Source organism: Marmota monax, unplaced genomic scaffold (assembly GCF_021218885.2).
Source record: "Marmota monax isolate L192 unplaced genomic scaffold, Marmota_monax_Labrador192_F-V1.1 WCK01_AAM20220418_F8-fsc00064, whole genome shotgun sequence".
NCBI classification, from domain to species: Eukaryota; Metazoa; Chordata; class Mammalia; order Rodentia; family Sciuridae; genus Marmota; species Marmota monax.
The window spans coordinates 808,752-830,674 of record NW_026694542.1 but is presented as its reverse complement, the minus strand read 5'-3'; the positions used below and the strand labels follow the sequence as shown (position 1 = coordinate 830,674).

Below are 21,923 nucleotides of genomic sequence, written 5' to 3'. Positions count from 1 at the left end.
TAGTGGCAAATGACAGTGGTTTAAGATCTGAGAGGAGTAAGTGGGGAGAAAGCCATGAGCTTTCAAGTGACAGGAAACTTGGTGGGGATGCACTTGAACATGGTCATGCATTGTTTAATGTACAAGGAAATGGGAGGGACTGAATATTTCCAGAATTGTGTGTATCGCTTTTAAAATCTCTTGTCAGATTTCCATCATTAATTGCAGTTGATTGAGACTTTTAGGATTTGGCTGTCATTAGTAACAGTGGACCTGTTAGCTGAGCACGAGCACATGTCTGTAATCTCAGCTACTTGGGAGTTTGAGGGAGAAGGATTATAAATTCAGACCAGCCTCAGTAAATTAGCAAGATCCTGTCTCAAAACATAAAAAAGGGTGGGGATGTCACTCAGTGGTAGAGCACTACCATTGGATTCAATCTCTAGTACCCAAAAAGGAGGAATAAAATGGGCCTGTTAATAGTTGGTGATGAGCAAATCAGCCCTGAGATTGGAGTCAGTGCAGTAGTTCTGAATTTTGCTTCATGTTAGAATCACCTGAGGAGTTTTTTTAACTTCCCTGTATCCAGGCCACACTTTGAAGCCATCAAATCAGAATCCGTCAGGGTGGACCCCAGGCAAGTGCAGTGTGTAACCACAGGCTCAAGTGCCACCTGGTTCTTGCTGAAGGTAGAGCTTCACATCATCTCTATGACTGTCGCTGGCACCCCAGCCTCTTCTTGGGCCCAGGGCTCTCCCGCCTATCATGGGTATTCACAGTAGGGCCAGGAAGACCACGTCCAGGATGGGCTAAGGTATCTTTTTTCTTATGTGACTTCCCTGCTTCTCTTGGGGACAGGCCTGTCCTGGCTGAAATTAGCAGCATTATACACATAGAACAAGCAGCCTGATAGAACCATAAACAGGGAAGCAGCCGGCCTCCTTGACTGTCTGACGAATGGGGCCTTTTGGTAAGGTCGGAGTTTGTTTGTTATTAAAGACCTAATTAGAAACATGAGAGGGAGCTGAATGGCTCCATGCTTGGCTAATTAGTGACATGTATGCACCCGCTTTGAACTTCAAGGACACAGAGCTATTAGTGCTTACATCAAAAATGGATTAAACTCCTGTGCCTTTATAATCATTAAAGACGGGCTGCTCAAGTGGAAAGCCTTTTGTACAGGTCCTCAAGGGGCTGTCCCCTGGGCATCCTCCCCACCCTACCCCCTGGCTGCTGGAGCCCAGGGCAGTGAGTTGCTGTTGGTTATGACTTTCCAGTCTGGCATCCTTTGAAGCCACAGCTTCTAGTAAATGTTGATCAGTCTTAGGGTATTCCAGCTCCCCACTGGACTTGCCCTCAGCAGAGTGGAGTGGTCTTTTGACACTTGGGGTCAGCCCTCTGGGTGCTCCACTGGGTCCAGGCACTTTCAGGGAGGAGAGCAGGAGTCCAGGCTAGTCCAGGGCTTACATTCCCTCTCACAGTGCCCTTGCCCATCAATACTGACTGGGTGCTGCTTTGTGCTCCGAAGCTCATTGATCCTTGGGATGTGACACAATGCAGGTCAGGTCTAGTCCTCAGCAGAGATAAGTCCCCTTTCACATTTGGCATATACTACCCAACTTTGGAGAGTCCCCAGTCTGATGGGGAACACATCTGCACTACCATGGAGCTCCCAGTTTGGAAAGGGTACAAGGCCCAAGCCCACTCCAAGGTTGTCCACACCAGGGTTGAGAAGTTGATTCCTTGCCCTCAAATTTGCCATTTCTCTGGAGCAAAGAAAGATCCAACTGAACAGAAGAAATGTGTCCATCTGTGATCCCAGGAGGGACAGCTCCCTCCCTGTGTAACACAATTGCCTTCACATTAGAGCTGGGTGCAGGCCTGTGTGAGACACTGGGTGGCACTGGATATGTTCCCTAGCTGCTCAAACCCTGGCTTTCCTTCTTTAACACACAGCTAATAAAGCCCAGCTTATAAGTTAGGTGAATGAAAAAAAAAATGGTGGGAAGAACCTACCGACAGGAACACGGAAGTGCCCAGTTAGTCTCAGTTGTCACTGCAGCGTGGCATCCTCTGAAGCCACAGCTTCTAGAAGATTAGTGCTTCTTGTCTCATTCACTTTCACCTCTCTTGTCCCCTGCCCCATGCTTCTTAACAGCTACAGGGTGACATCTGATTCTTATATAGTACTTCATCATGATGGAGAATACATGAGGCCCAACTCCTAAGCCTGTAGTCCTGGCCTTGGATTTCGTAGTATTTTAATGTATTTGTAGTACAGAAAATGTGTGCAAGACACAAACAAGGATCTGACCCCTCTGGTGGGGACAGGGATGTGGCATTAAGAGTGGGAAATACTGAGCACAGAGAAGATGGCTGGGGACACATGGGGCAAAGCCAGACTTGTTTCTTTTTGAAAGTTAGAGAGATGGATGTGCCTTGAGGAGAAAGGCAGTCACCAGATCAAAGCAAGGGACATTCTCAGAACTGAAGTAGGACTGACCAGACTGTTCAAGAGAGAGGAGGGAGCTGTTTCCAGACACCATGCTCCCTATTTCCTTCTGCTTCTCAGGGCCCGGGGGGCTGGATGAGGAAGCACAGGCTCTGGGTCACCTCAGGTGACATGCCCAGCCATTGGATGGCTTAATGCAACAGTACGAGGGTGCTGTGGTCTCTGCTGGGTCTCCTTGTCTGCTACTCCTTGCAGCTTCTAACCAGTGTAGGCTTGGACTCTCAAGTCTATGAGCCTAGGGAAAGATGTAGCAGGTGTTCATGTTAAAACCCCACCCGCTTCAGCCAAACCATAAATGTTTGTCAGACAGTTCACACAGAAGGACAAGCTCCTGTGCCAGTGCCAGTCACAGACTCCATGATGCTCAGGCACCAGCAGGGCCTGGTTCCCTTTCCCTTCCCAGGGCCTCTTCCTTCTAGAACCCTGTAGACAAACTGAGCCCCTAGGTCCCCTGGGGGCTAGGAGAAGCAAGAACTTGAGTTTGACTCCAGAACCTTCTTTCTTTGCCCTCTTGATTAAAAAGCCTGGTTTCTGTGACTACTAGGCCCAGGTCCACCGAAGGATGCTGCATCCCAGGATTTATACCATGAACAGATAACCTCCATCTTCCCCTCACCCACCTTCCCAGCCAGCCCACCCAGAACCCACTCAGCATGTTCTTTGTGAGCTTGAGACACACTCATAGGCCCTGATCAGAGCTGATAACAAAAAAGCACCAAGCTGTAAAGAAAAGGTTGAATCTCAATATAAAGTGCATCGTCCTGACCACAAAGCCTTCCTCAGATGGGTCCATTCTGCTCTGAATGTTGTGAGAATCCCCAGCTTTATGATCACTGTGTTATAGGAGGGCTTTAGAATTCACTGATAGTGAAGTTAGCTCTTGAGGGTTGGGTGAGGTGTGACTTCACCGGAAGCTAAGATCTTCCTACAAAAGAATTAGCCAACAAGTCTTAGGTTCTCATGCCTATCGGTTCACTACTTGAGACCTGCTGACATTGATTGGCAGGCATCAACACCAACCACAGTGGTCTGAACTCGGCTAAATTTCAAGAAAACAAGTGGAAACTGCGGTTGGTTGGCATTATTGTAACCACATTTGGACCAGCATACAACTGTCCTGTCAGCATGTGAAAGAGCAGACTCTCACCACGTGTCCCATGAAACATGCAGATGAACCAAGCATCAATGGATACACCACGACTGGCATGATATTCTCCCCAGGCTGAGTTTGCTCTTCTCTGTAACATACCTGTTCACATATGGAGACCATGGAAAAGTAATACCAGCACCTTGCTCTCTTAACCACCACCACCTCCCCATTTGAAAGTATTCTTCCCTTTCTCGGTTGAAATTGCCTGAATTTCAGCAGAGCTTTAAAAATATATTGTGGATAAAATTGATTGTCCCTGCATCTGGGCACCTGAACTGATTTGATTTTAATTTAGCGTGTCCTACCATTTCCCCAGGTTGGACAAATTGCTGGCCTTCACTGTCTGTCTCTCCTACCTTCAGGCTAAGCTCCGAAAGGAAAGCTGGAGCCAAGGATCCCTGGGACATACTGGTTGGGCAGACTTCTGCTTTGCTCTGCATGAGACCCTCTGTGATCACATACAACCGAGTGTTGTCCTTCCCTTACGGGTTTATCTTTCCTTGCTGACCCTTGCCATTTGCCCATCTGCCTTCAGAGGATGCAGTAAGGAGACTACAGTGTGGCCTCTCCAGCTCTGTTCCCCGGGAGGGTCTGGGGCTGTTAGGCAGCCATTCTTCAGAGCCCTCAAGGAGTGGCTGATTATTGAGAGGGACTTATGAAGGTCTCTGATACCAGCATCCACCAGGCTCTGTGGACACAGCATCCACTGAGTGTCCAGTGTTGTAGGGGAATAGAGGAGGGGCACTCTTGCTCCAGAGTCCATGCCATCTGATCAAGGAACCTGCCAGGTCCTGCAAGAACCTTAACAACTCCATAGCCCACCTTGGGAATTCCTTGCTAACAGGGAGACAGTCCTGCCACTGTGGAGTTTCAGGCCAAGGGAAATATAGAAGCACAATGTAGACAAGATGAAGGCCAAGGTGAGTGTTGGAGGGGGGCCATGATTTAATCAGTTTCTTCAATTTCTCTAAAACAAACAAAATCCCTAAAAATCCAGTTTGATGGATTAACATGACCCCTGCCTTCTAAGAGTGTCACACAGACTTATGACCATACCTGCACTCAGTCATCCATTCCATTGGGAGATAGGGGCCAGGAACAGGGGCCATGGTACCAGTCAGCCCAGACTCCCTTCTGCTTCACTCAGAAATGCAGAGTGCAATTAACTTTGTTTTGGTAGCACGTTCCCTTCTGCCCTCGACCTAGAGAGGTTGGGTTCTCCGTTGCAGTGGCTTCGCCCTGAGCAGCATCATCTGACTGGGCAGGGAAGAGGTTCTGTCCTAGAAAAGTGGCAGGGGCCACCAGGGTTCCCTGCCTGAAATGAAACCTGGCAGTCGTGGATGATTCACAAAGCAAATGACTGAAATGTCTTGAGGGTGGCCATGCCCTTTGGGGAAATGTGAGACCCACCAAACCAGGAGCCTGGCCTAGGGCTGGAACTCAGTGGACCCCTGGCTTGTCACAGATATGTGGGCTGAGCTCATCTGGAGAGGATTTTGTCACAGTAGCATTCTCTGGATCATTCATAGTCTGGTTTTCAGGTCTTAGCACCAGAGGTGCCTTTCCAGGGGTAGCCCCAGGATCCTTGGCTGTAGCTTTTTGCCTAAGATATTTAAGACGGATATAGAAATGTCTAGACTTCCACACAATTCCTAGACCTAAGCGAAGCTGTTCTGACTCCCACCACTTCCCTATCCTTAAGGATTAACTTCACTCTCAATCCAGCCCCTTCTAACCACAGGTAGGCAGAGCCACTTGCAGACTGTGACACACGTCAGCACACATCTCCCCCGGCTCTTTTTAGAACCCTGGGGGAAGGTACCCACAAGTTTCAAGTCTAGCACCAGTGAGTGTCTGAGCCTACAGCACCCATCTCTGTTAAGGTCTCCAGGATAAGATTCTTGGGCTTTCCTGGGTCAGCCATCAGGGCATTTCCTTGGTGGACAGGAAGCCCCTCCTTCTGGTCCATGTAAGATGCCTTCACCTTTCACTCAAGTGCATTTCCTCTTGCTGTCCTCAGTGAGATTTAGTGTCCTTGCTTCCCTCCCCCACCCCTGTAGTCCTTCCTTCAGGTCCAAGATGATTATATGCATGAAGCGGATGAATTGGATCTTTTTGTAAATCACCTCCTGATTTGTATGGCAAGTGGATTGCATTTTCCTATATCAGATTTTCCTAAATCTGCATATGGCACCTGCCTTGCTGGGCTCTGCATACACAACTATCTCAAAAATGAGAGTATTTGTTTTAAATTTGACAAGTCACAGAGCACTTTCTCTTCTTCACTCTCGCAGCAGCCCAGCGTCAGTCTGAATAAGGCAAACGTCACTCACATTACAAACAATGGCATGGGCTGGAGGGGCTTGGACCAAGGCACACAGCTGGCAGGTTGGGGCCAGGGTCACACATGGGTCTTCTGACTCCAAGTCCAGTGCCCCCTTTCTCTACACCGTAGCCACCTCCTGAGGGTACTGCCTGGACTGGGAAAGCCCAGAGGATGCTGGGTGGTCGAGGTGTGAGGTTCAGAAGGAACTTGCCCAGGATTAGCTTGTTGCTATGGACACTGCCCAGAGCCTATGATGGAGGAATGAGCCCCCAAACGACCAGCCTGGTATAAGGCTCGTCCCAAGCCACTTAACACTCACAGCTTATATTGCAGAAATGCCAAGGTGTTTGCAAGACATTGCCCTCTTCTGGGACAGGCATTATAATATCCAATTTATCAATCTCAACACTGTTTATTCAACAATATTTACTTCTTCCCTATATATACACATACACCATAGCAGAGCAGTGGACAAGGTGCCCTTGACCATTAAGAGTGATGTTCTGTCCTTTTTCTAACCCGATCCTAGTATATAGGACCAATTCTAGCCACGTGCTTGGAGGAAGGTGCCTTCCACCTAGGACACTGAGGATTGACTGGAGAGTGGCTTCTGCAGAAAGCACCCTCACGGCAGAGGCTGCTCAGCGGCAGGCATGCCCCCTGTCTCTCTCGGCTCCCCAGGAGAGGGGGTCCTCAGATGACCCCCTTTACCGTGTAGCCAGCCAGTGTTCCATATGTGAAATGACACTGACTTCCCGAAAGAAGAATATCGCATTGTCCCTGATACTTCCCATATCTGACAGCAGGCACAGTCCTGACAAGTTTATGTGCTAAGTGTCCATCCTCATTCTGTCCTGCCAGCCAGAGCTGTTGTTTTTTGAGTCTTCCCAAAGATGCCTGGATTTTCAGATGGCTTGACTGGGGACTTGAGCACGCTCCCTGGGGCATGGTTCTTCTGCCAGAGAGAGACAGAGGCAGGTGGTGACTGTGGAGCTTGGAGACATCTCTCCTGAGTGCCCAGCCCTTGAAGGTGCAGTTTCCACTGCCCCTGGAGGAGACCCGCCCACAGCTAGTGTTGATAGCCTGCCCATTGCGCCCTCTGGTGGGGACCCAGTGACCCAGTCTCCCGCCCCTGGCTGAGGGATATTTGCAAGGTGACTTTGGGCTGGGACTCAGGCATTGTGATGAGCAAGTGCATAATAAAATGGGACTTGGGGGTTTAAAAGCTGCATTCTAATACAGCGCCTTCTCCACGGTGATTTTAGTGTCATTTGATGGAAGATGACTGAGCAGGGGAGGGGTGATCCAGACCTAAGATGAGCTGCTCATTATGAAATTCCCTTCAGGCCGACTCTTAGACACCAGGCCTCTGTGCACACAGGTTGCCTTCTGAGCTTCTGGAGGCGGGCATCTCTGGACAGCAGTCCTTCCATGGCCATGCTGTGTCCTGTCTCCAAGGCTCCTTACTCTGGCTGGATTAGTATCTAGGGCCCTTTTCCTGCCAGAAGGAGTCAGCGCCAAAACCTTCCTCCTCTCTACCCCCTAGACAGGTGTTCCTGCCCAGCATCTTCCTGGATCTGCATCCCACCAGAGGTGAAAATGTTCCCCTTCATCTCACACTGTGCCTCCCCAAGCCCACCCCACCCTCTTACCCTAAGACAGAACAGGGGAGTTTGCTCTTTGTAGAGGGAGGGGTTCCAATGCCCGAGAAACCAGAAGTCCACTGTCTGAGGGCTGCGGGGGAGGTGTTCTACCAAGATAATACCGCCGTTTGAATATCTCGGCTTGATATTTGCCTTCGTGAGTGAGACGGGCCAAATGTTATCTGCAAGTTTAATTTTCTATATTCAAACATCCCAGTCCCCTTTGTCTTCCAGCACATTCCCAAATAAGCCATTGGTGCTTGCTCTAAGCTATAATTCTTTTTCTCCTTCTCTCTAACCTCTTCCCTCCATCAGCCTGTTTGTTCATTTATGGGCTGCAGCTTCAGGGGCTCACCTTGGGGCTTCCAGAGGCAACAGTTTCTATTTTCTCTGCTGAGTCCGGAGCCAGACTCAGCTTGGATGGGTCTCCTTTGTGTCTTCAAGTCCCCACTTGGTCTTTTGCCAGCCTGGCAGTGAGGGGTATCATCAGTCTCTTCCCACACCTGTGACAAGTGGGTGACAATCAATCCACTTGTAGCTTCTTCAAAGCCCCAGGAGAAGTGAGGGCCTCTGCACAGGCCCCTAGGCAAGAGCGACTCTGATGTCCACTTCAGATGCTCTTTCCTTTCTGCCCTGGAAGGCAGCTGTCTTGGACGGAGGGGATGCCGAGGGAGGCAGAAGGGAGAGGCGAGCCTGCAGCCTTGTGGAACTAAAGACGTCTAGGAGTGTGATGCTGAGACCGGCCACTCCTACCAGACTGTTGCCCTAAAGCGGCCAGCCCCAGACTCACCATGAGGTTGAAACGAGAACTTAACTTTTACCATTAAAAAGAGTTGGTGATTCTTTTGTTTTGTTTTATTCCATTTTGGAAAAGAAAATGAAGTTTAAACTACTAAAGGGAAATAAAGATGAGATAAAATTAACCTGGTCGATAGACTGTGCCCCTCTTTTGGAAGGGCATGATGGGATTCGGGGGAGGCAGACTGAAGAACCTGAGGAAGCATCACGCTCTGCCTCCCCCCCCACCCCCATTCCCAGACACAACCTGCCACTCTCCAGGTGTGTGGGTGTCAGGTCGGTCCTCTGTCACAAAGGTGCATTCCAGGCTTTCTTTTTCTCAGTGTGGAGCTTATACCTGAGGATAACTAACAGAGCAGGCATTTCGGACAGATAAGCTTTAGCTATAAATTGGTTTAGTTGGTATGCTGCATTCATACTTCTTTGTCTTTTTTGTTGTTGTTGTTTAAACAAAAGGAAAAAAAGGTTTAAATCCCCCCTTTCCTTCTCCTGCAGGAGGTGAGTGTGTGGGTGTCCTGTAGGACCATTGGCTCCACCCCAGCTTTAGCCCAACCTTCAGGTTACCATCCCCACCCCATCCCCTCCCTCCATCCCCTGCTCTCCACCCCAAAAGGGAACCCTCTGTCGCCATCATTACCGTTACGTTAAGATGCCCGAACTCTCCATGACATAACCCATCCTCCGACCACTTCAGTATTAATGACTTTCATGCAGGGATATAAATGGGAGGGGTGGGAAAGGAGGGAGTAGCCAGTGGGGAGGGGGAATGGGTGGGGGAGGGATGCAGAATGGAGATCTTTTTTTGTCTTTTTTTTTCCTTTAAACAAATTTGTCATTTAATGGATCCAAAAGAAAAGAAAGAAAAATGAAACATACACACAAAAAAAAATTTAAAAATCCCCTCCCCAAAGATTTTTTTTTCCTAGACACAAATTGCTTTGTTTCCTGTCACGTTTTAATATCAATATTAACACAATGTGTAGTCTAAAACTAGTTCCTTTGTAGTTTGCATGGGATGTGAATGCTGTCTCAACGTGCCCAAATCTAGAAGACTGCATGAGCGTCAATTCAGATGTGAAAAAAAAAAATCTCTCTCTCTCTCTTTCTCTCTCCTCCATATATATCTCTATTTCTATTGTGATAATTTGGTGGGCAGTGAAGCACCTCCGGTTGGTTGCCGTAGTGTGTTGAATGATCGTTTTTTTCTTCTCTATTTTTGGAGCTCCAAGCTTCTTAGTAGTAGCCTGGGCTGAGTATTCTTGAGTCCCTGCTCATGTTTTCGCATGGCCTTGGTTGAGTGTTAGAAGTTGGGCCTCAGCTGTTTTTCTCGAGTGTTTGGCTTGTAATGATCGGTGCATGCCTGGCTTCTGGCCTCATACCCAGCTCTATTCTCTGCACACCAGTCCTGAATAGCTACAGTGCTCAACCGAATTTTGGCGCGCCCGCTTCCCCGGCAGGCTCCAACCCGGCGCGGCCCGGAGGCTTCCCGGGGGCCAACAGCCCAGGACCTGTCGCCGATCTCTATGGCCCTGCCAGCCAGGACTCCGGAGTGGGGAATTACATAAGCGCGGCCAGCCCACAGCCGGGCTCGGGCTTCGGCCACGGCATAGCTGTAAGTACCTGCCTTCCTGCCCTCCTGCCTCCTGTTACCTGACCAACTCCTTGCAGCCCATGAGTTAGGGGCAGAGGAGAGGACAGTGGGTCCCCATCAACGGTCCCGCCAGCTACTGAAGGCTGTCGCTGCTCTGTCTAGACACATACCAAGGACCTCCTAAGTGGCCCGGTGATGAACTAGAACGTATGTGAGCAGTTCAGATTCATGTCACCACTCCGTCACCTTCAGCCCTTGCGACCTTGAGCCACTTACATAACCCGTGAACCTCACGTACCTGGCTGCAGAACAAGAATAGTTTACCTCCCTCCAAACATTGGGTGAGAATGAGCAGAAACAGTGTGCACCCTGCACATAGTAGGTCCTCAGTGTCAAGCCACCCCCCTCACATCAGGGGTAGTCATCTTAGTCAGCAGAGTCCCCGACTGATGTCCATTGGCAGCTCTGGTACCTGGGAGGTGGTGAGGAGGGCGAGCCCCCTCCCAGGCCATTTCTTTTGCTAACATTTCTTACAATTTCCAGGTTCCAAGTAAGTTCCCATTTGCGTTCTTTAGCTGTGGCCCCCCGAAGGCCAGATGCATTTGATATTTGTAATGCTCTGTGGTTCTATAATCTGACTAATCCAGGCAATGGAAATTTGCTTAACAGATTTGCATGCTGTTTTCAGATTGTATTGTTCTTCTCCCTCCTGGTGTGTGAGCATGAATGTGCCTGAGCCCCACTTGCTCGCTTCCCCTTCCATTTTGGAAACAGAAAACTGGCCAACCCCTGCCCTAGCCCGCCTCGGCATTTTGGAGGCAGTTTGGTTTTGAGCTGAGATGGGAGTGACTGCTGCCCCAGGTCACGTCCCTGTCAGACTTCACGTGTGGGAGAGAGCGGGCAAGCTCTGCCTTAAGGGCTACGCTGGGGAGAACAGAGCCTGTGCAGACAGTCTGGGGCACCAGGGTGGCCCCATCCATGCCCCCGTGCATTACACTTGTGCATACACAATCATACACACATTTTTCTCTCCCCATCTCTCTCTTTCTTGCACACACACACTCATCTGCCAGTCCTATCTGTGCTGCCTGGGTCCTTGTTCAGTTTCACTCCCAAGACGTTTCACTTGAGTCAGTAGTTTGATGAGACTAATCCTTTTGGATCAACTGGAGTACCAAATCCAGAATGTTATTATTCATCCAAGAGCTGCATCGACTTGAGGAACTGTCTATCACCACTTAGAACACGACTCACTTCCATTTTCAGTGTCCAGAAACATAGACCCTACTTGTTTTTGAAAACCTGAGTCTTTGGACCCGTATGCTGCAGTGATTTCTCTGAAAAACCCCACATAGCAACATAGTTTGTCTGCACTGGGATTTCTTCTCCCCAGCTTGAACCATTGGAACCCAGGACAGACACAGGTCCTTATCTTTGCTCTTTGGGGTCAGGGCCCCCATGCCTGTCATTTGGGGCATGAGCCCCACTACACACCCACCCCTTTGAATCTGGCTCTTGGTTTCCCTTGTGTAAGCAGACAGGCTGGGGTGGGGGTCATGGGGTAGGGAGGGACTGGAGCTGGAGAGGATGTCATCCTGGTCCCTCATGGCACGGTGTCTCAGAATTACATATTCATGCTGGCAACCACAGACTAGTCCTAGAGATAATTTTCTTTCCCAGAATATGACAATCTGTTCCCATGTATAGCGCACTGATGACCTTAACAATTGTGCAATTTTAGGGACCTTTGATTGCAACGGCCTTTACAAATGGATACCATTGAGCAGGTGCTTTCGTTGCCATCTCACTCTGAGGTATTACCGTCTCTGCCATGTGTCTCCACCCTGCCGGTGTGTCCGTACATGTATGTGCACTGGTCATACATGTATGAGCATGCCCTTGTCTCATCACATCAACATCTCTCCCTCCTCTTTCTGGACCCCTTTTCAGGCGGGTGGGGGCAAGAACAAATCCAGTCTTTTAATCTCTCATCCCTTCCTCCAGCTTTTAATCATGACCTCACCTTTTTTTATTCTCTCTCTCTTTTTTTTTTTTATTTTGGGGTTTTTTGGTTCTTGAGTTGGTTCTTTTGATTCCACTTCTGTATCGTCCCTACTGTCATCTTTCTCTGTCTTGAAATACAATCAAGAGTGTGGGAAACTGGAAGGCGATTTAGTACTATGCCCATGGGGTGGGGGTGGAGGTAGGGAACTTCTGGACTTCTGCCAAGCCTGGGGACAGAGACGGGGACCAGGGCCACTCCCGAAGGTCCTGTGAGCTGACCTTGTGGGTTGCTGGGCCCTTTCAGCTCTCCAGGGCTCTCTGGGGCTCAGCCAATGGGATTCATGCCGTCAAACAGCCAGACTCCATCTTTTAGTGAAAAGAAAACATTTTTGCCAGTAACTACTGAGTAATTATCCAGATTACCGCACAAAAAGCAAATTAAATTAACGACATCACCTGCATAACGTGGATTTGGATCCCTGCCAGTTTCCTAACCTTTTAAACTGAGCTCAAGTTAATTAAACATTTTTTTAAATCACTTTGATGGGGATATGGAGGGGGTGGGACAGAGGAGAGGGAGGTTGGGGCGGGCAGTGAGCAAGCCTCCTGCCACATTCTCCTCAAAAATGAGTGTCTGTCATTCTTGGGAAGAACTCCAAGCAGGGAGTGGGGTAATCCTGGAAAGCACTAGATGTGTGCTGCATTAGTACATGAGGTTGAGGGGAGTGGGTTGGAACACCAGCCGGTCTCCTTGAAGTGGGAGGGCGACAGCTGAGGCCTGAGAATGGGTTCTACTCGGGAAATCCCACTGGCGCACAAGAGCCTTTTGCTCTTGGAGTGGGATAGAAAAGGCCTGTGTTGGGTCTCTGGTGCAGAGTGATTGCTCCCAGCCCTGAGTCAGCCAGGACTGGGTCTGGTGAGACCAGCTGGGGACCAGGTTGAGTTAAGCTCCACAAATCTCTGGATTCCTCTCATGTTGCTGCTAAGGAATCACCTCAACTAACGCAGCTGCCTCTCTTAACCCAATAAGCCATGTGTGTGAATTCTCCCCAGCCCTCACCTCCACTCCCCTTCAAGCACTGACCCAGCCATTGCTGGCCAGAGCCAGAGGCCACTAACAGTTTGAAGGAGAGCTTCTCGCTACTAATTAAGCTGGGTTTGGGGGCCCAGAAAGGTTTCTCTGTAGAGCAGGGAGGACAGATAGATCCAAAGACTGGGGATTGAAGAGAGCTCCAGCCCCCACCCCCATGGAGTCAGATGAAGAGGGAATTAAACAATCACTGGGCGCCACAGAGCCTTGGCAGCCAGTTGCTGAGATGCTGGTGCTCCACCTTCCCTTCCTCTCCCAGGAGTGTGGACCTCCTCCCCCCAGCGCCCTCCAAGGGGTAGGGGTAGGCAGAAGTCAGCTCATCTCCCTCACCCAACTCTAGGACTCAGTTTCCAAAGAAGGCTGATGTAGCCAAGAGAATGGAGGCAGCAGCCTACCCCTTCCAGAAGGAACTAAGTGAGCCAGTCGAGTCACGGGATCACACTGTGGCTGTTGGGGACTAGCCAGATATACACTTTGTTCCCAGCAGAGGTGCCCTTCTGACATTTGGTGCCATCCATAAAAGAGGGGCCCAGACCCACAGCCAATTCAGGGCGACCCATTCAGCAAGTCTTTGAGTCCTGAACTTAGTTTTGGTCTTCCCAAGTGGGTTGTGGTGTACTTTGTTTTTTTTTTTAAGTATCCCAACCTTCAATCCTTTGGTATATAATATGAATTTTTTTAGTATACATTTGCACTTTCAGTTATCCATGGGTATCTACTAAAGGCAAAAGTTTTTCGTTACCACTTAGTTTTGAAAGCAAGTTTAAACTATCTGGTCAATGTGCAGTTGGACCAGCTGGCTGGAAGTCCAAACGCAACCCGTTAGCTGGCGAGACCCTTCCTGCCATAACCACAAGAAGCCTCCAGTCCTATAGCCCATCAGCGAAGGAGTCACAGAGCTGCCCTCGCCTGGGCATCAGGCGTGGCTTAGACTTCAGATTTCCCAGGCTGTGATCTCAGAAAGATGTTAGCCACCCACCTTCGTCACACGTGCCCAGTCTCCCAGCCTAGGCCTTTGGAAACTCATCGTAGTTGAACGGTTGCAGTAAGTCACACCCTTGCCTGACCCTTTTTCTCTCTCCTCCCACCCCCTCCACTCTCTGTTCTCTTCGGGATCCTTCTGACCTTCCTGGCCCTGCAGAGCATACCTGGATGTCCAGGCAAGACTGGGCGAAGTTTCTGAGTGGCCCTTTGTTTAGGTGATGTCCTCAGACCTGGACCCCCACAGCCTCACTCCTCATCCCAACCAGAGATGGCTCACTTCGGATCGAGGGTTGACTACATCTCATCTCACGAATCTGCTGTAATATACGACGACAGCTTTTAAATGTGTATATAATCCATGATTTTTGGTTTGGTTTTGTTTTGTTTTTCTTGATGGTTTCCCTTCCCCTTCTCTATTCCCCGCCTCCTTTTAAATCTCTTTGAATCACAATTTGGTAGTAATTTTGACTTAGTCCAGTAGTCACCTAGCTTTAATATCTAGTCAAAAGCTAACCATAGTATAATTGTTATATTAAGGAGTTACATTTTTTTTTCTTTAAACAATTTTTTTTTTTGCTCGTTTTGATTCTGTTCTCACTTTTAAAGGATGCTGAGATGGTGATGTTGCTCTCCATATTTTGGTACCAATTCTGAGACTATGAATTTTTCAGGTGGAACTTTAGCACACCACGCAGCTGTTGTGAGGAGGGGAGCGGGAGGTGGGCGTAAACTTTCTGTTTTGCGTTGTAGACGAAGTGAGATGTAGTAGGCTAATTAACAGACTCTTTAGCGGTTCTTTTTTTGTGATGTCTCTTTGTTAACCTAAGTATCTATTTTCGGCAATAAGGTAAGGACGACCATGTTTTGGGTGTCCTCCTTTTCTATAAGTGCTTTTTTTCTGTTGAAAGAGGTCATATTATAAGGTTTTTTGAAATTGTGAATTCTAAAAAAAAAAAAGAAAAAAAAAGAAATGTTGTAAATACAATTCCATTAACTACATAGAAACTATTAAGAAAGAGAGAATCAAGAAAAAAATATTTTTGTGAGGGAGTCGGTCCCAGGCAGTTTGATGCTCGGGAAGGAGGAGGGGATGGATGGAAGGTTGACCAAGTCCGGTACTGAGACTGAGGAACACCCAGCTGCCAGGACGACCCCGGACAAGTGAGGGCGCTGTCGAGCTCTGTCGTCAGTGCGATAGACCTATGAACTGTACTAGTATCCTACCAGCCTATCAACCTCTCTGTCTGTGCACAGCTTCAGATGTTACCGTCTAGCTAGATTTTTATTTAAAATATGAAAAACTGCTTTTCCCAAGACGTTTTTTAAAGACAAAGCTACAATTTTAATATTTAACATATTTAAAGTTTCAAAGCACACCTGTTTGGCTTGGGGGCGGGTCAGGGAGGGGACATTCTTTTTCAGTCTTAATTTTTAAATATTTGATCATTTTCTATCGTCCAATCATTTCAGCACCTCCAAACGTTCCTAGGACCCTCTGCCTCTCTCCTCCCCCTCCCCTGCCGACCCCAGCCCCAGATCTGGGGGCCCCTGGGCCAGGAGTGGATACACCTGCATGAATACAACCTTTTCTCCATTCACTTTCTATTTACAAATTAGGAAAGCAACCTTTTGGTTTATATATTTTTTTTAATACCTCAGTGCTGCAAGTATCACCAGAGAGGCTATGGAAGAATTCTTTTTTTTTTTTAATTTATTGTAGATGTAAACAGAATTTTAAAAATAAAAAGTATAAACATCACTGCACTGTGACTGGTGGGAAAAACTGACAGTTTCCTGTTTGCACATGTTTAACATTTGGCTGTTATAATATATGGTCCTCGGTTGGGGAAAGACACTTATGATGAAGGATATTTTTTAATTTAACTTTTTTTTAAATATTGGTAATAGGTCAGCAACAGCAACTTATAGAAGTACAACTCAATAGATGGCATTAAAACATATTGTAGTGTGGATATATATTTTTTTCTTTTTAAAAGATGTGATATTGACGTTTTATTAATATTTTTTAAATTGTTACGTTTATAAATTTGGTACTTAAGGCACAGCCAGTATGAGACACTGAATGCGACATTTATTATAAAGAGCTGCTGCACTCCTATTTTTATAAATTTTACTAACAAAGTAGACTAATGTAGACATTCACAGACATGGTAGGGCAAAAGCATCTTTAAACTAAAGACTTCAAAATACTAACTCAGAAAGAAAGAAAAAAAAGCCTTTTTCAATCCTTATTAAACAGCTACAGCATTTTTTTTAGAAGAGAGAATCATGTTCTTTGTTTTTCCAGTAAAATATTAGGTTGTTTGGAGAGATTCGCGGGGGGAGGGGGGATTTTTTTTTCCTTTCTATTTTTTTTTAAATGTATTAATTTCCAAACAACCAGGTTAAGTAAAATGCTGGACGCTTTTAAAATATCAGAACTTCCTCAAATCATAAAATAACAAAATAGAAGTTTTATTTTAAGAAAAAAGAGACAATAAATTCCCAGATTCAGTGTCTAGCAAGGGGATTTAGTTACTTTTGTCCATGTTGGTGACGTACTGTATCCCCTTCCTTTTCTCTGCATCCCCATCACCTCGTAGAAGACTCTTGGTTGATCATTGTCTGTTAATAATGTATAAAATGGCTATCTTGTAAGCGTGCTGTCCTGGTACTAGTGTAGTGACTTTTTTTCTCCTCTTTCTTCTAGTACATATTGATAGGTATAATGTAATTAAGGTTTAAAAAAAAAAAAACTAGACATAGTTATTCAGATTTAGGACCAGTAAGGATAGAACTTTCTCTTATTTATGAAAAGAAAAAAAAATGCTGATAATTTTGGGGCAGTTTTTTCCTTTTAATTTTTTTTTTCAATTTCAAGTTTAATTTGTATTTTTCCTGATCTGATGTGGTTTCATCTAACCCAAGGTCTCACAATGTTCAAATGCCGACCAACTCTACGGCATTTTGTGGATCCCCACCCCCCCTCACTGTGAAGGGGTGTGCCATACTACCTTAAATGCTAATGCTAGATATGCAAAACTGGATTTTTTTAATTTATTTTTTAAAAGAGGGAGGCATGGTATATTAAAATGATTTTACTAAGAGAAAAAAAAATATTTTTTTAAGAATGCTCAGAAGAAATTGATAATCTGTGTGAATATGTTTTAGATGTTTATATACCTTTTGAAGAGACCCAGTAGCCCATAGCACAAATCTCGTGGAAATCTGATATGTTTTAATGTGGCTACCTAGGTTAAGGTTCACGTTAGTCCCCCCACCTCATCTAGAAGTCCATTTCAAATGATTTTTGTAAATTCTTTTAGCACTGATGTTCAGCCTCGTCTTTGTTTCAGTTAAGCTCAGTGGCGAACCTGGGACCCACCTTTCACCTTCCCTGAGGGAGAAACCCTCTTGGCTAATGGCTCTTGGTGTAGCCACCGGGAACTCTGGCTTTCAGATCCATCTGCTGGAAGCCCCAACCTCCTCTTCTCCTGAGCAGAGGAGAGTGAGTGGCCGTGGGGTAGATGGAGTTGGCAAGCCGGGGTCTCCTCTCCAGGAGCCTCTGCAGAGGTTGGTGGTGGTCTTCCTCATCCCGCTCTGGACCACCAGACGGCCTCGTGCTCTATCCCAGTCGCTCATTGGCTTGATTCAAACGAAGCCCCAACAGGCCTTGCGTTTTTATCCTTCATAACCATCATCTTAATTTGAACTTGTAGCTTGGGCTTTAAGGTAGCATGGCTCAGTTGCTGTGGATTTAATGTCTCACTGCACAGCAGTTCACAGCCAGTGAATGTTACACACATCTTGCTAGACTAGTATAAAAATCATTGGGTAATTGTTGGTTCTAATGACCTGAAAGGTGTTCAGTTTTTGTTTTCCTTTTTTTTCAATCTTCGAGTTTTCTTATTTTTGGTTATTTTGTTTTGTTTCATTTTGGATATTTTTTTTTCTTTTTTGGGGGAAAATTTTTATTTTTGGTTCCAACTAGAAAAACAAAACCTATTTTGATCTTTAGTGCAAACGAGGGCTAGGGACTTAGCCTCCACCACCACCACCACACTGCTTCATTCTGCCATTCACTCACTGCAGCATATTCAAGAATAAAGCAATATAGTTTACTACATTTTTTATTGAAGGTCAGCCATGCTTTCTGTATTATATTGCATATGAAATTGTTTACAAAAGAAACACTAACTCATACTTTATCAGTTGGAAGTGACACACAGGGACAGAGGGAGACTAGGGGGACAGGTGGGGAGGGGAGTTTTTTTGTTTTTTGTTTTTTTTTTTTTTATCTTGAATGTGCTTTACCAGCCAGGTGATCTTCCAAGGAAGACAAAAGCCAGGAGGGTAGAGGGTAGAGAAGAGGGACCGGCTGCAGGCAAGCACATTGGATAGAGACACTGGGGAGTTGCCCACCCTCACCCTAGAGCAGAAAACAAGCAGAGGTCAGCTCAGCTCAGTCCTGGGCACGGACACTACACCAGATGATGCTGGAAGTTAAGCAATACTTTAATACTGTCATGTGTTCGTTTTCTTTTTCTTTTTTCCTTTCACCAAAAAAAAAAAAAAAGAATAATAATAATAAGTAAGTAAACTAAAGTACAAAAATCATGTGAATCAAACCCACCCCTCTCGGGGAGCAACCTTAATCCAAATACCCGGCTATCTAATAATCAGAATGTATTGTCTCAGACAGGATTTCGTTTCCGGGAGGCAGGGAGCGAGAGGGGAAGGGAACGGGGACTGAGAGACAAAAGTTCCAGAGCCTCCGTGGAAGGCTCCTGCTACTGTATTCTGTACATACTGTACCATCCCATGTGGAGTCTGTGAGTGTGCTCTTGAGTAGCGTGGGCTAGCCAATCTGCCGTTCACGGTGTGTTGTAAACTCGGAATTCCATATGTAATAGGTTGCAAGTCTAAGCGTTTCATGTGGACATAAATGTATCTAAATAAAACTTTCCCTAGCACTGTGGCTGACCTCACCCTTACTTTTATACTTTAGTATGAAACCGATGAGAACTTTGGTAGTGAGTATTTTTTTTATATATATACATATATATGTATCTATATATATATCTATCTCAAGCATCTTTCAGGTCTTTGTGTGTGGCTTTCTTAAAGCCCTGTTGTAAAAAAATTACTATGTGGATGGCAGTCTCTCACATCACAGATGTGGAAAGTATAATTTTATATTTGTATTTTCAAATAAATAAGTTTGTGAAAGGTTTCCATCCTCTACTGTGGTCCAGAAATCAATGTGTTTGTCTGACAAAAAATAAAATAAAATAAACTGTTTTGAACAGAGTTGTCTGGTGTCCTTGCACAGTGGGAGAGGACTGGGGTGGGGAGAGCCACTGTGGGGGTTGGGGAGAGGGTATCACCGAGTCCCACCTGCCCCGCCTCGCCCCTTGGCTTGAGTGTTGATCTGGGGGCCTCCAACCAAGAAGTCCTTTCCCTGTTGAGCCATTGTAATGAGGGACTGGAGACCATTAAGGTGGAAAAGCAGGCCAGAAAGTAGGGCAGATTAATAGTGGAGTTGCTCAGAATCCCTGGGAGTTCAGGGAATACGTGGCAAAGGTCCTATGAGACTGTAGGACCCAGAAGTGGGGAACAGCATAGAAGAGCTAAGTGACCCCCTCTTGCCTGCCTCGGCTAGTTTCCAACAGTATGTGGGAGAAGGGGCCAGGGCACACTCCAGATGCCTGAACGGGACTGGAAGCCTGGCCTGTGTCCTTAAGGAATTCAGAGTTTTTCCAAATAGAAATAACTAGCATCACAAAATTGAAGGTATAGAGAGAGATCCTCTGCAGTGTTTGCAACCTCCTGTTTACTAAGCAATTGAGAAGAAGCAGAAGAACCAAGACAGCTCATTGAGGACAAAGACCTGGTGATAACCAGCAGGATTCCTCGGGTTTGTGGCCCCAGACACAGACAGCCAAGGCACCGGGTTTGTACGGAATAAAGCATGCAGTTTAGAGTATTCCTGTTGCTACTCCCTCAAGGCCTCGGGAAAAGCCCTGGTCCTCAGGACATAGCCTTCTTGGGTCCCTCCTCTGATTTCCTGCTTTAACAACCATCTTATGAGCATCCCCACTATACCAAGGACCTAGGGAGAGGCTGGAGAGAGTAGCACTGGGTGCCACGATAGCTCCTGTGTGTCTATAGACAGGGCCACAATACTCCAGTGTCCCATTACCTTGAAGGATTATCCCTGCTGTCCTCCAGAGACAGAAGAACCCTGGGGACTAGTGTGAGAAATGCCTTCCAGGAATTCTGAGCCGAGTGGTTCAGAGACCTGAAAAGGGCCATCTTGGCCATCCGCATTCTGATGGCTCAGCTCAAAAGAAGGTGAGGCCCAAGCACAGCCCAGGAGCCTAGAGAGAGGGAGCACAGGGAACAGGCACACCAGCTGTGAGCCAGACGGGTCACAATCTAGTTAGTCCTGCACCTGCTGCGAGCCTGTCTACAAAGAAGATAGGTCATATTTTAGTCAGCCTTTTCATTGCTGTGACTAAAAGACCTGATAAGGACAATTTTTAGAGGAGGGAAAGTTTATTTGGGGGCTCATGGTTTCAGAGGTCTCCGTCCATAGACAGCTGGCTCCATTCCCCAGGGCTCAACGTGAGACTGAACATCAGAAGGTGCAGTGGACAGAAGCAGCTCACATGATGATCTGGAAGCAGAGAGGGACTCCATTCACCTGACACAAAATATGTACCCCAAAGGCACACCCCCAGTGACCCACCTCCTCCGGCCAACACTATCCCCTTCAGTTACCTCTCAGTTAATCCAGTTAGGGATTAATTCACTGATTGGGTTAAGGTCCTCATAACCCAATCGTTTCTCCTGAACCTTCTTGTGTCATCGCACACATCAGCTTTTGGGGGCCACCTTATGTCCAAACAATAACAGGTAATTTGTCCATGGTCAGAATGAAACCTCATCTCTAGGACATCCTGCTGCCCCTGGGTTCAAGGCTGGTGACCAGTGTCAGCATCAGGACTGGGTGAGCCTGGGAGGTGGGATGGGTGGGGGACCTCGAACCTAAGTGCCCACCTAAACCAATGAAGAGGTAGAAAAATACCAATTAGAGGAAAAATATTTTTTCACACTCTAGTGTTTCATAGAGAAACATTAAAAAGAGAATAGAAAAAAATCAAAAACTGGGAAAGGAAAAGAAACAACAGTAGGCAATTTAATATACAAATAAGATGGAAAGAATGAAATTAAGTAAATCCAGCACTGTCTCAATACTAATGGATTGAATTTGCTACTGTTACAAAACAGTAACAGTTTGGTGGCAGGAAGAGTTGGTGGGGAAGAGCCCAGTTCAATGCCGGGTACAGAAACACATATAAGTGATAAAGAAGGCTGAAAATAAAGGGGTGACAAAGAAAATAGGCAAATGCAAACCAAATAAAGGACAGGAATTGAAGTGTCAGTATCAGATGTGATGAAACTTAACTTTTATTTTTTTAATTGACTTTTTTGGTGCCAGGGATTGAACCCAAGGGCACTTAACGACTAAGCTACATCCCCAGCCCTTTTTATTTTATTTTTTTATTTTGAGGCAGAGTCTCACTAAGTTGATTAGGGCCTCACTAAACTGCTGAGGCTGACTTTGAACTTGTGAACCTCCTGCCTCAGCCTCCAAGCCACTAGATTACAGGCATACACCACCAGACCCGGATAGAACTTAACTTTTAGCAAGCACCCTAGACACGATCCTTAAAAACAAGAGAGCAGTGATAAAACTTTGAATAGAGAATATCTATTTTTATGTATATCCATAGAACATACACAAAAATTTACTCAAATAAATTTTGCAGGAAAAAACCCC

At 46.6% G+C, this 21,923-nt stretch overlaps 1 protein-coding gene across 8 annotated transcripts in view; it reads left to right on the top strand.

Annotated features, from left to right (window-relative positions):
• The window catches only part of Msi2 (musashi RNA binding protein 2), a 370,756-nt gene extending 351,373 nt beyond the window's left edge, over window positions 1-19,383 (top strand). For 2 of the 8 annotated variants that reach the window (XM_046420595.2, XM_058571487.1), the window contains 3 exons: window positions 9,866-10,020; window positions 11,741-11,813; window positions 14,235-19,383. In XM_046420595.2, coding sequence (XP_046276551.1) covers window positions 9,866-10,020; window positions 11,741-11,782 — 197 coding nt within the window. In that variant the 3' untranslated portion in view covers window positions 11,783-11,813; window positions 14,235-19,383. Of the gene's footprint in view, window positions 1-9,811; window positions 10,021-11,740; window positions 11,814-14,234 lie in introns of all 8 variants that reach the window. The other 6 variants (XM_046420593.2, XM_058571485.1, XM_046420594.2 and 3 more) reach the window with 3 other exon arrangements.
• Window positions 19,384-21,923: the final 2,540 nt, after the last annotated feature.